General features: G+C 41.6%; 1 protein-coding gene across 2 annotated transcripts; it reads left to right on the forward strand.

Annotated features, from left to right (window-relative positions):
* Positions 1-2356: 2356 nt before the first annotated feature.
* cnpy3 (canopy FGF signaling regulator 3) lies at positions 2357-12712 on the forward strand. Of its 2 annotated transcripts, none has more exons than XM_030754026.1 (6): positions 2357-2414; positions 3338-3464; positions 8283-8379; positions 9121-9243; positions 9388-9505; positions 10718-12712. In XM_030754026.1, the coding sequence occupies exons 2-6, from the start codon at positions 3361-3363 to the stop codon at positions 11020-11022; spliced, it is 747 nt and encodes a 248-aa protein (XP_030609886.1). In that variant the 5' UTR covers positions 2357-2414; positions 3338-3360; the 3' UTR covers positions 11023-12712. The 2 variants fall into 2 exon arrangements, with proteins under 2 accessions (XP_030609886.1, XP_030609885.1); XM_030754025.1 differs by having other exon boundaries at positions 2361-2612.
* Positions 12713-13343: the final 631 nt, after the last annotated feature.

The following is a 13343-nucleotide window of genomic DNA, read 5'->3' on the forward strand; positions in this document are numbered from 1 at the left end:
CAGAGAGACAAAATATTCTAAGGTGTACACACACACACACACACACACACACACACCTCTACAAAGCAGTTCTTTTAAAGTCCTGCATAAGAGCTGAAGAGTTTAGGGAGTTTACAAACTCAGTGTAAAGGAGTTCTTCAGGGAACGTACCGAGGTCCTCTGTGGATTACAAAAGTCACGGAAGCAGTTTGAGCACAGATGCTCAGACCTCCCTCTCTCCAGGGGGAGAGACACCTGAGAGTCATACCCTCTTCAGCATGTCCTGGATGTTGCCCTAGAGTCTCCTCCTGGTTGCCTGAAACACCTAGAGGTGCAGTACCTCTTCTCTCAGCCCCTCTCAAATGACCGAGCTCCTCACCCACAGCTTGTGGCTGTAGTTGATAGTATGAGCGTATATTGACTGGTAAATCTACAGCTTTTCCTTCAGGCTCAGCGCTCTCTCACCACAACAAACCAGTATAGCATCTACATTAGTCTCTCACTCCTCATAAAACAGCTTTTAATTACCAACAATTAGAGTTTGAAGTAGAGTTATTCTGTTCATTAACAGCTTTGCATTTTTATCCATGGACTATAGCTTTGCATAATTAACCCTTCAAAATAGCTCTTTTTTGTCTTGCACTGGGCCTTGGTGCAGCCACTCACTTCATTCTCTTTCTGAAACAAGCTAATTTACCTCATTTCACTTTAAGCCAACTCTCTTCTGATTGGCTGCCCCTGACAAACAGAAGGTCTGAAGAGCAGGCAGTCGGCTCTTTGAATATTTAAACATCATATATCAGACAAATGCCAGTTTTGATTATTTGCTTTCTTTTTTTTTTTTATTTAGAGCAATTTTGTTTCAATTGGTGTCCACACTATTTGCTCATTCAGTTCAATTTTATCATCTAAAAAATGTTTTTTTGCTTGTTTTTGTTTTTTAACACCTCAGTTTAGTTATTTTTTTTAGTTAGCCTTAATCACCTGGTGATTACACAGGCACACACATTAAGTGGCATGTGGCTGGCATGATGCTATTGGATAAATGTTTAACTGCCCAATGACCCTGAGCCAATCAGATGTCTGTACATGTGCACCACAAGCATCAAGACCACAGACACAGGTGGGTAATAAGCCACGAGCACATCTAATAGTTCAGCTCAGAGGTCAAAGATCGTGGCACGGGCAGGTCAGCATCTATACAGATGTGAGGCAATTAGTAGCTCTGTTAGACACCCAAGAATGAAGGAGAGCTAGATAGATGATCGTCATCTGTATCGGTTCACGGTTACATAACTAAGCCTTGCAGATCTTTAGGTTGGTGCAGGACTCCCTCTGCTGGATGAAACTAAAGACTGCAAGCAACTCTTCGCACTGAGTCCAAAGATTGTTCAAAGATCAGAGGTGCCACTCCTCACCAAAGAACTTGCTCACTCTAGTTCACCACAACCACAGAGTGTAAATTTGAAAAAGAAATTCTGATATAGTCACAGATTATTAATGTGATATCTCAAACGGAGTAATTCGTTAATCAAGCAATCAGAGTAAAAGTACAGGGGAGCAATGGAAGGCCAGCTGGGGACAAAACCTCTCATGCATCATGTTTTAAAATAATCTTTAAAATTTTCTAAATATTGAATAGGCAGTGGAGGTTTGTGGTGTATTTAGCAGAACAAAATATGCATGCATCAAATATACAGAGCAAAAAGCTGGTATAGCAGGATATAGGTAGCATCTTCTTTCAGCCACTCTCTTTAGGGGAATATAGGCACATTAAAAAAACAAAAACATTTGAATGAATTACCACATGTACATTATATATATTTAACCAATAAAGACATTTTAATTTCCCTTTCTTTTAACATATATTTTTTGGTGCCTTCCAGAAGTTTATTTTGGAGTCAGTTGCTTCTTTTCGTACAATTTTTTTCATACAATAAAACCAGTGAAAATGTTGTCTGCCTCATTGCTTCCTTAGCAAGTATTTGAATTTGTTTAATTCTTTCATATTATATCTGTGTGAATAGAAAATTAAAAATAGAAATTATATTAAGCCTCAGTATTTAGTGTAAACCGCGCTGACTCCTGTTTTGCTGCAAAATCCAATGCAAAATAAGCCTCATTTAATTTATTAACTACACAGTAATTAACTGCAGGTACAATAATTTTTCAAAGTTCAATTTTCTATGATTATATAGTACAAGTTACTAGGTGCTAAATTGGGGATTTGTCCATATTCGGGCAAGAGGCTCGCTTGTTGTTGGGCGCGGAGTGATGTATCTTTAAGTTCAGCGTCTCTTCGATCTTTCTCTGCCTCTCATTGGTCCAGCCGCTGCCACTTCTTCCTCTCTGATTGGTCCAGAGGTCCCGTCGCGCAACGCCCACAGCGGAAGCGATTGCTTGCAGCTGAAGCACCCTCGATGGTCCAGAGAAAGGTGTGAAAACGGGGAAATAACTGTGCTCCGTGGAGCTATTTGAAAGTACAAAGCAAGCTTTATGACGAGATAAAGAGTCGGAGAGCGCAGGCGGGATGATTTTAGCAGCACATTTGTCGTTTTTCCTCCTAATTTCGTCGGTCGGAGCGGCTAAGGATAGGGACGACGAGTGGGTTCATCTGCCAAACAAATGTGAAGGTAACGGATCCTGGTCCTCCACGAGCCCTACAGCAGACATTGAAACAGTCATACTATAGTATTTGTATAATAGTTCCTTATAGTATATATACTGTAGAATTTCACTGTGTGACACCACCACATTGACAGCAGGCTGAAAAGGATTATGTTAAACATTAGAGTAGGAGTGGTGCAGGGCTCAACTAACACTTCACATCTGTCCATCTTGTTTTTAGTTTCGTGCTCGTGAATTAAGTCTATTGCTAATTTCTTAGCATAAATACATACAACACCATCCTGTAGCCTTTTTTAAAAAATTAATGGGCTTTTTGTAAGTTTTATTTTGAAAATTCTGCTGCTGCTAACCAACTGAACCCATCCTGTACTGCCTGCCCTCTGCCAGGTCATGTTTAATGTCATTCAGCTTTCTGTTGTCCACGGGATGGACTCCAACTCCACCGTGCTGGACTGCAATCTGCTCTAAAGAACCGCTCCAGCTGGAACCTACGCTGAGATGCAGAGAGAGAGGACTACCATGACCAGCTGCAGTCCAAGACGGTGCAGTTGGAGTCCATCCGCGGGGAGAAATACTCTCTCCAAAGGCAGCTGCATGAACAACAGTGACCTGGATGGGACGGGTTTATCTGCAGATAACGTCACAGAAAACAGTCGGTTGTTTTTCTCACTTGGTAATGAAACATTGTTGAGGTTTAAACCACTTTTTTTTTTCCTGTTTCTCTTTCCAGTCTGTAAGTTTGTCAGCATTGAGATGAAGTCGGCGTTCGAGGAGACAGGGAAGACCAAAGAAGTCATCGATAGGAACTACCGCTTCATAGACAGCAAGGGGGCCCCGCCGATCATATACGTCAAGTCGTAAGTTTGAGGGCATCTGCCTAGTGTTGGGAATCAGTGTCGAAGTAAAACGGAGCAAAACAGAGTAGAAGTTCAAGTTTAGTATCAAAGCAGAAGTGAAACTCGCTCAGTGTGGAGGGAGAGTACCTGCCTGGCTGATTCTGGATCTTTCTCTCTCACTCAGAGACCGAGGCGGCAGCAGGGGACAGGAACTTGGTCAGGTTCAGTTCCTGTGAGGAAACTTATTATAGAACGGGGAAGCTGCCGGGTGGCGGGTGTGTGCGAGCAAAGCTCAGCATGAAGGAGAGGCAGAGGGGCTTTTAATCTGATAAGTGCCTGAAGTGTCACAATTTTAGGAGCTTTTTTTTAAAGTGTTAGAACGTGCGTAAGCAGACGTGTTTATTTTCAGTCTGCAGAGTGTGGCATGCTTTATCAAACACACAACACTCATGGGGTTCTCCTTTTTTTTTTTTTCTTTTTGGGTAAGTTGAAAGGCAGCATATGTCTGTGTGGCCCAGTCTCATAGCAAAATATTGTCACCTTCTTAAATTAGTGGCCTAAGTCATTTTTAAGGAAAGGTTTATTTTTGCCTAAATCGTCATATTTTCAATGTTTGGTTCGACCTGGGAAGGAGTGAACGACAGGTCCATAAGTTTGACAGACATGTGGAGGATGCCCCAAGCCAGGTTCAGCTTCCTCATTAAGGCCACATACGACACCCTCCCTAGCCCGGGCTGTGGTTTGTCTCTGAAAAACGCTGCCAGCTCTGCAGTGCTCCAAGCCTGCAGCACATCGTCTCCAGCTGTAAGATATCCTTGACACAGGGTCGGTACAGGTGGTGCCATGACCGAGTACTGCGCGGACTGGCAGAGGTGCTGGAAGCACGCAGGCTTGAAGCAAACAGAGACCAGCTAGTAACATCACAGCAGCTAATCAACTTTGTCAAACAAGGAGCCAGCACAGAAAAAAGCAACCAAAGAGAAAGATCGGTGCTAAAGCCTGCGTGTGATTGATACTTGAGTTCCCAACAGAGATCACAACAACTTCTCTACAACCAGATATCATCTTGTGGTCCACCGCAGCGCATACAGTGATCATGGCAGAGCTCACTATCCCATGGGAGGAAGGGACGGAGGCAGCCTCGAGAGGAATAAAGATAAATACTTGGAGCTGGCAGCTGAGTGCAGAGGTGCAGGGTGGTCAGCTGTCACTTACCCTGTTGAAGTTGGCTGCAGAGGTTTCATGGGAACATCAACTTAGCGTCTCTTGAAGAGCGTGGCAGTCACTGGCCAGAGGCTGAAGAAGACCTTCAAGGATCTGGCAGAAGAGGCAGAGCAGGGGAGCTTTTGGCTGTGGATAAGAAGAAAGGACGAGGCTTGGGGGAAGCAAGGATCCTAGGCTCGGGTGCAGGGTGGTAGGGAGACGTCCCTGTCTGTTGATCCACCACCACGAGATGTTCTGGGATCAATGGAGCGAAACATCAATGAGTGGTGGTTCCCACCTGATGACTCTGCAATCTACCCATCGGAGGTGGACCAGGTAGCAGTACCAAGCAGGCCAAGCCATCACCTGTTGTCTTTTCTGAAAAACCTGACAAAAATGACTTTGGCTATTATTTTAAGAGGGTGATGATATGAAGTAGTCATGAAAAAGGCATGAATTTTCATCTTTTTGTTATAGTCAGGATGATTTTTGTCTAAATATAACAGAGTATTTTTAATGCCTAAACCTGCAGCAGTAGTTTTTGCTGCCTAAATCTAACCAAGTCATTTTTAATGATGATAAATAACAGACTGAAAATCAACAACATCTAAAAGAATAATCCAAATGAAATGGTTCTATGGTGAAATGAGTCATTCATTTTTAACTTTTTAAAAAAGTGGAAAATAGTCATTTCAAATGTGAGCAGAACTGTGGACATGAATTGCAGGAGCGTGTGTGTGTGTGTGTGTGTGTGTGTGTGTGTTAAAACTTTGTTGGTTTTGAAGTTCTTTACTGAAGACTTGAGACGAGCCTTTCTGCCGTCACCACCTTGTTGTTTTGAAATCAGTGGGTGGGTCTGACTGTGATACTGCACTGCCCCAACTAACCATTTAATCACACTCTAGGTACTGCTCGTTTCTGCGGCTTAGAATGATCAAAATTTACAAAGTGGACTTTGTTTTATTCAGTGTAACCCCAAATGAATGACAGAGCCCAAAAACTCATCAGTGTTTACGGAGGTCGAGTCCCACAGACATCTACGGGACCACAAGTCTTTTTGCAGCTGCAGCTGTTGCCCCTCTGTGTCCATTAAAACGAATGCAGGTTCTACCATTGGTCTCACTTTTCGGACCCAAAAGTTACATCCTTCTTTTATTCAGTCTGTGGTGTCGGTACATTTTGTGTCTGTAGCACGTATGTTGCCCAGACTCGACAATCTAGATGCATCACTGTGTTACCGTGTGCAGTCAAGAGAATAGAATGAAACGACCCAAACCGTGATTACTTTTTAACTAGATCATTTTTAATGATAATCAGTAATGTATAAAAAAATAAAACCGATCATGTGTAACACTGAAATGAATATATTTGATACCAAAGATAATTAAAACTAGTTGTGAGGAAAAACAAAGTCACCTGAAAAAACTACATAACGCCCTCTGGTTATTATTTGCTCTGGAAAATCCATTTTGTATTCTATTAACTGGCGACACCTCATCCGGCCAATCATGTTAAAAAATGGGTTTCACAGAGCCAATAATAACCAGAGGGCGTCATGTAGTTCTGTCAGGTGATTTGGTGCAGCCAGTTACATGATTGGTCAAATGAGGTGTCAATCAAAATGGCTTCTTATAGGGTGAGAGGCAGGTTACACCCACAACAGGTCATGAAACCAATTGTTTTAAAACAATAGAAACTGCGAGGAAACAAGTAAACCCACTCTGGACCGTACTAGGGGTTGCACGACTTCAGATTTTTTAAGGTTGAAGTCAACACGATAAAAGTCGAGTCGACAGCAACTAGTTGCTATGATGTCATACGAACTCGAGACACGATGCTTTGCAGTAACTTACAGGCTTTATTACCCATATTCACAGACAAAAACGTTATTTATGCAGAATAACAAATAAATAAACAAACAAAAACAAAACACTGGGATCCTATATTTATGCTCTATCATTTAACTTATTGCAAATAAGTCACAGGAAAACAAAAATTAGGCTGCAAAAGTGAAAGAAACATGCCTATTTTAGACAAACCAATCCAAACAAAAGTATCATAAACAAAAGGTGGTCCAGTTTAATAAAGTTCAATCCTGTCCGGCTCCTCTTACAGTTTTTGGTTTTCGATCCTGGTTTACGTGTAAGAAAACAAGAACATCAACGTGAGTGGGATGAAGGCTCGCTCGTTTTTGTGTAATGGTATTCCCAGCAAGGGAGAAAATCCTCTCGCTGGGAGTGCTGGTTGCCGGAACAGCTAAATACCTTCTGCTGAGTTTTGCCAAACGGGGAAATCTGTCCTGATTGCTGGCCCATCACTGCAGCGGGTTCACCATGGTGGGAATCTGCAGTAACAAAAAAAGTGGAGAAGTTTGCTGCTGATCTCCTGTCACTCTGGTAATGTGGACCAAAAAGTTGCTCAAAATCCTCCTCGAGTCCTCCTCTTTCTTCCCAGTCACTGGCTCGCTCTGGTTATCGGGAACAGTCTCCTCCTCCTTACCTTGGACAGCTACACCTACGAGTAAGATGAATAATGCTAAGTTTACCAAAGTTGTCCACATAAAAAGAGTAAAAAGTTTATATTATATTCTAATGTGGACAACTTTTATATATTATAAAATAAAGTGAACTGCTCAACCTTGTATTCTACATTTAAAATAAATCCATTGGACCCACCTGTTGCTCCGGACGACTCTCCCAAGGTGCGCAGCAGGCTGATCAGGTGACTGATCAGAATTAGTGGATGCATGATTTTCTAGCTGTTTGCGAAGACTCGTCCTGCTCCTCGTCCTCACCTTCCATCTGTTTGGAATCCATTTTGTCGCCAGCAGTCACGTGACTGCGACTAGTCGACGTGAAATTTAAAAACTCGCGAGATTTCCTAGAATCGACTACTCAACAAGTCGACTAGTTTATGCAACCCTTCGACCGTACGTCAGGTGATGTTCAGGGAATTCCTGTTTTTTGGGGGGGTTTTTTGTTTAGTTTTTTCAAAACAGGCGTCGTTTTTACTTCAGTGGGAAACTTAAATATGAGCCGGCAACAGCATCGACCACATCATCCTCCATCAGGCCGTCAGCATGTTTTCAGCACCCATTTTATCCCTTTTCGTGGGTGGAAGTGGGCCAGCTTAATAAGCATGCTTTAATGGCCCAAAATGAATGAGGTGCCATCTTGTAATCCAGTTTCCAGTTCTTCTTAATACACTGAGGGGCTGCATTAAAGGCCAGTTTGCAGCGCATCATTTAATTATCTCCCACAGAATAAAACCATAGACCTGTAATGTGCACATGTAACAAATTTAATCCTTTTAAGTTGAGGCATATTTTCACAAGATACAAGATTTAAAGATTTTGCAGGATCTTACAGGCTGAGAAATGCCTTCAGTGTGGAGATGCTTTCACTTGTAAACAGAGAGCATTGAGGAAAAGAAGGAAATAAATGCAAAAGCTCAGAAATGTGACTTTGACACTTTCCATAAAGTAAACTCAGCAGTAATATGTGATCAGATTTTGGTTCGCAGATAAAAAAGGACGAATCCAAATGTGTTAAATGGGTTGGAGAGCATGCTTTAAATCTGACTCCTTTAATGTGTGTGTGTGTGTGTGTGTGTGTGTGTGTGTGTGTTTCTCTGCAGAGACCTGAGATTCATTGAGGTTGTAGAAAATGTGTGTCAGAGGCTGCTGGAGTACAATCTGCACAAAGAGAGAAGTGGTAGCAACCGCTTTGCCAAGGTCAGTCTGCATGTTTTCCTCTTTTCAGTTGAACTGTTTAACAGCAGTTTGAGTTTCAGGGTTACTTTAACAGCTGTTTTGAAATTGGAGTTTTGAAGCCTTCAGTTGAGCATGTTCGCCCTCTCCATCTTGGTGTTTTGACAGTGGATGTGGGGAGGTGGCTCTGCACACTCTGCATGTGATCACAAGCCATTAGCCAATGAACTTACCTCAGATAATCCTCCTTTCTGACGCTTAGAATAACAATAGAGTCATAAATTGACTTAATGTTTGATTCAGTTTGACCTGAAATGAGTGACTGAGCCCATAAGATCATGAGGAGAGCCTTTAAGGAGGTCAAATCAGAGGCTGCTTTCCCCATTTTGGGATAACTGTGGCTCAGCAGGTGGAGCGGGTCTTCTACTAATCAGAAGGTCGATGGTAGGGAAGCGATGCTCAGCCTGAAGTAGCAGCAAAAACAAACACAAAGACGGTAGATATCAGATATTAAGGAGGTGACTGCATGTCTTCTTTTAAAGGTAGTTTCTGTGCAGTCTTTGCATTAAACAGCATTTTTCACTATAGCTAAGTGGCTAACAGAGCGTTAGCAACAGCAACCAAAATAAAATCTCTCAGGCGCTGCCATGCAGCTTCAATTTGATCCACATTTGTAGTTTTAAAAATGAAAAGTGTCATTGCAGAGGCTTTGCAAAAGCTTTGTGTCCTACTGACGTCTGTCACATGTTTGGCATCTGTTTGCAGGGCATGTCGGAGACCTTCTCCACCCTCCACGGTTTGGTGAATAAAGGAGTGAATGTGGTGATGGACATTCCCTACGAGCTGTGGAACGAGACTTCAGCTGAAGTGGCCGACCTTAAAAAACAGGTGTTTGATTTATTTAGGCTCTCCTGAAGGAACCGAATCTGGCAAAATCTTCACCTTTTAAATGAAATTTGCGTTTTGACAAATATTATACTGACGTGGGTGTTTGGGTGTGTGTGTGTCTGTGTGTGCGCGCGCGTGCATCAGTGTGATGTGATGATAGAGCAGTATGAGGACGTGATTGAGGACTGGTATAAAGGAAGCCAGGAGGAGGACCTGACCACGTATTTGTGTGAGAAACACGTTCTCAAAGGGCAGGACACAGGTAACACTCACAGTGTCCATCCATCAGGATTCCTTTGCTAAAAAATGTTTGTCTTTAACTTTCCAACTTTTTTTATTTATTTCCTCTTTCTTTCCCTTCTCATATGTCCCTGCATTCATGTGCTCCCTGCATGGGTGGATTTTGAGTTGGGAAGTCATTAAGATTGTGTTCATGAGCACATGAGATCAGAATTTCCCAACTTTTACCCCACAAGTTGGAAAATTCCTTTAAGAACAGCTTATAGATGTAAAATGGTAAATAGTGCAATAAAAAAAAAATAGAATATGCTACGACAAATAATTGAATAAAAACACTTTTGAAATCAAAATAAATGCAATAAAATAAAAAGCAGACGTTTAATTAAAAATATTAAATCAAAATAATTTCATAATATAGAAAAATCTCAGATTTAATGAAGCAAAATGAAACCCAATTAAAAATGGCTTACTAAATGTAAAAAGTAGGAATGTGAAGCAGCATGGCCGGGCCCCGCAGGCTAAGTCCTGCCCACCCCCACCCACCCAGGCCTGGCTCCAGGGTGGACTTAGGACACGCTGGAGGGATTATATCTCCCGGCTGGCCTGGGAACGCCCCGGATAAGCAGGAGGAGGTGGCTGAGGAGTGGGAGGTCTGGGTTTCTCTGCTTAGGCTGCTGCCTCCGCGACCTAGCCAATAGAAGATGGATGGACTGAAACTATTGACAGTGTATAATTACTTTATTAGGATTATTGCTAATAAATATCTAACCTAGGTAACTCTACATGGACCAAATTACAAAGTTAAAATGTGCACAAATTTATACAATTAATCAAAAGTTTGAGCATGTTTGAGTATAAAATCAACAACTCGATAACTCATTTATCAAAATTTTCTCTGACTCCGAGCTGTTGTTTCTGACCTCACCTGGGTGTTCCTCTGAATTTTCCTAGTTGGAAAGTTGATTATTCCAATGTGAAAGCAAAATGTGTCTGTCTGCTGATTATTACAAAACCATCTCACTGAATCTCATGAAATCTGGTGGAGAATTGGATCATAATGAAACAATCAATTAAATATTGATTATTTGCTTTCTTTAAACTTGCAAAATCTGGCATTAGTCAAAGATGTGCTCTTTGAGTTCCCTTCTGGTTTCTCACGACTTTCTAATTTTTATATTTGTCTCTCTGCTTCATATTCATATTTTCCCACAATGCCTCTCATTTCTCTGTCCAGCCTGCCTGGACGAGAGTTGGACTCCAAAGAGGAAGGGAGACCAGGCAGCGATTGCAGAGGACAAGAAGAAGAAGAAAAAGAAGAAGGGAGGGAAGAAGGGCAAGGGCAAAGGCGAGGAGGGAGGAGAGGGGGGAGGAGACGGCAGCTCGGAGGGAGAGAAGGCGAGCAAGAAGAAGAAGGAGAAGAAGGTGGTGAAGAAGAAGAAGAAGAGCAAAGCTCCAGTGGAGAAGACGGATGGCGGGGTGTCGTCCGACGAGGAGATCCAGCCACAGGTGCCTCTTTCTGGGCAGAAGACGGAGCTGTGAGAGCTGGTTGCTGACTGGACGTGCATCAGTTCTCCAGAGGCAAACTTGCTGAGTGAAAGCAGCTTCAAATGATTGAATTTGCTACATGAAATCCTGCAGTGTTACATGTTCTGAAGTCATTTTTTCACGTTTTGATGGTATGACACGCTGGTGTGTGAGGAATTAGCCCTGGCCGGGAAATTTATAACCAATTATCCAAACTATGAAGTATTTCTGACTTTACCCCCACTTGAGTCATTTAATGGACTTTTAAAATCTGATCAGTTTTAGTAGAGTCTGCATTGGATCCTGGAGTCACTCTTACAAACACTGTCTTCATATAAAGAATCATGTGGTTAATTATAGCTTGGGACCAGTTTCTCCATATGTATTCATGAAGTTTTACTCCTCAAATGATCTGCTTTGACCCAGAGGCACATTTGACCTCATAAAAAAGTAACAAAGGTGTAAACAACTTGAATTGTGCTTTTTATCTGCTTTTTATCTGAGCTTCTCGGACCGACAGCAAACACTTTTGGCACATCTGGGAACTTGTTGCCATTTTTGACTATTCATTGACACATCTTGAATTGTGCTGTACTAACGCATTAATGAAAGTCTGCGGAGGCGTCATGAGCCCTGATGCTCTGTCTGCAAATTTAACCCTGTGCTGGAGAATGAGTGCTGTATGCAGACCTGCTACTTGCAGAGTTTAACTGTGTGAGAATATTGGGGCAGCTGCGTGTGAGAGGGAGTTTAGTTTTCTATCTTTCTCAGTTGGTGTTCATTTGTGTACTTTGTCTCCTTAGAATGTGACTTTCTGTGTGTGTTTCTGACCCGTCTCATATCAGCAGAAACTTTCATTCCGGCTCAGGACCGGGACCGTCTCATCAGCCTCTTTGAGTTATTTTTTTGTGCTGTTTTAAGGTGGTTGATCTTTGACTCTGACGAGCATTTTATTAGGAACACCAGGTGCAATCTAAAACTTTTACAAACCTACAATTTTTTCAGTTATTGCAGAGGTTTGTAAACATGTTAACTGTTACATTAAAAAAAAAAATTGATACATTGTCAATAACAAACGTAACAGCAACATCATAACATCTTTTTCTTTATATTTCCACAGCCATGAACGAGTATATAACATATATATATATATATATATATATAACACTCTGTAGATGTCACAGTATTGGTGTGAACGCTTGTGCCCATGGTAACCTGAAGTGTTCGTACTATTTTGTCCAGGGGGGGGGCGAAGTGTGGACTGCACAGGTGTTCCTAATAAAGTGCTCGCTGGGTGTGACTGATGATTGTTGGTCTGACTTTTTCATTTCTCAGTGATTTAGTTCAGTCTCAGTAAAAGTCTCTGTCCTGATTTTTTTCAACCCTTTGAATCATTTCAGTGATGCAAACTGCTGCATTAGTTGAAACACCCCTTTAATCAGTAGCTCCAACATGCAGTTCTTCTGATCCTTTTGTGTTTGTTTGCTGTACAAAAGCTGCTACTTAAAGCATGTGTGTGTGTGATTCTCCTGAACTGAAGACAACGAAGGTTTGTACACCGGTTTTTTGCATTTTCTTAAGTGTGCGTGTGTGTACCTGTGTGTTTCTATGAGATTTTTATTCTGAGTTAAAGATGCTGGCTGTGCTGTATTGGAGTCGCTTTTTGAAACCACGAGCAGACACATCAGTGTATTATAATAATAAACAGGTTTCAAAACTGAACGTGTCAGAGCTTTTTTTCTTCTTTTTTAATGGATGTAATGAAACTTGGTTACAGTTAAAGAGTTTGATACGGTTATTTTAAACTGAATTTCTGCTACACGTCACCTTATTGAGAATGAGAAGCAGTGCGAGCGTAGGCCACTTTTTCAACTACCAGAGGGAGCCAGAGTTAATAACATTTTTTTTCCATGTCCAGCTGTGAGTCGATAGTTGATTCAGTATAAGAAAGAAAAGTGTATTTTAATGTTTTATTTCAAACTTGATTCCCTGTGTTTGTGCACTCACAGTTTCATTCAGTTAGTGAATTTGAACTTTTACCATTTCTAGAAAATTTTAGGGTTTTACAATTATCCACATTTGTTTTTACCCACAAATATATATTTCTGATTCCTGTTCATGTACAAATTAATAAAATACATTTAAAAGGCAACACAACTGTATTTATAAAGCACATGAAACATCTGGAGTTGATTCCAGGTTCAAACTTGTCTGGTAGGTGTTCACTGGACTGTACAATAAAACAGAATGAAGGTCACAGGTTTGGACATTTAACAGTCCTGCTGCTGCTTCCTGATCCCTTCAGTCTGTGACACATGCTGTCAAACTGAAACTGG

This window comes from Archocentrus centrarchus, chromosome 18 (assembly GCF_007364275.1).
Source record: "Archocentrus centrarchus isolate MPI-CPG fArcCen1 chromosome 18, fArcCen1, whole genome shotgun sequence".
Lineage (NCBI taxonomy): Eukaryota > Metazoa > Chordata > Actinopteri > Cichliformes > Cichlidae > Archocentrus > Archocentrus centrarchus.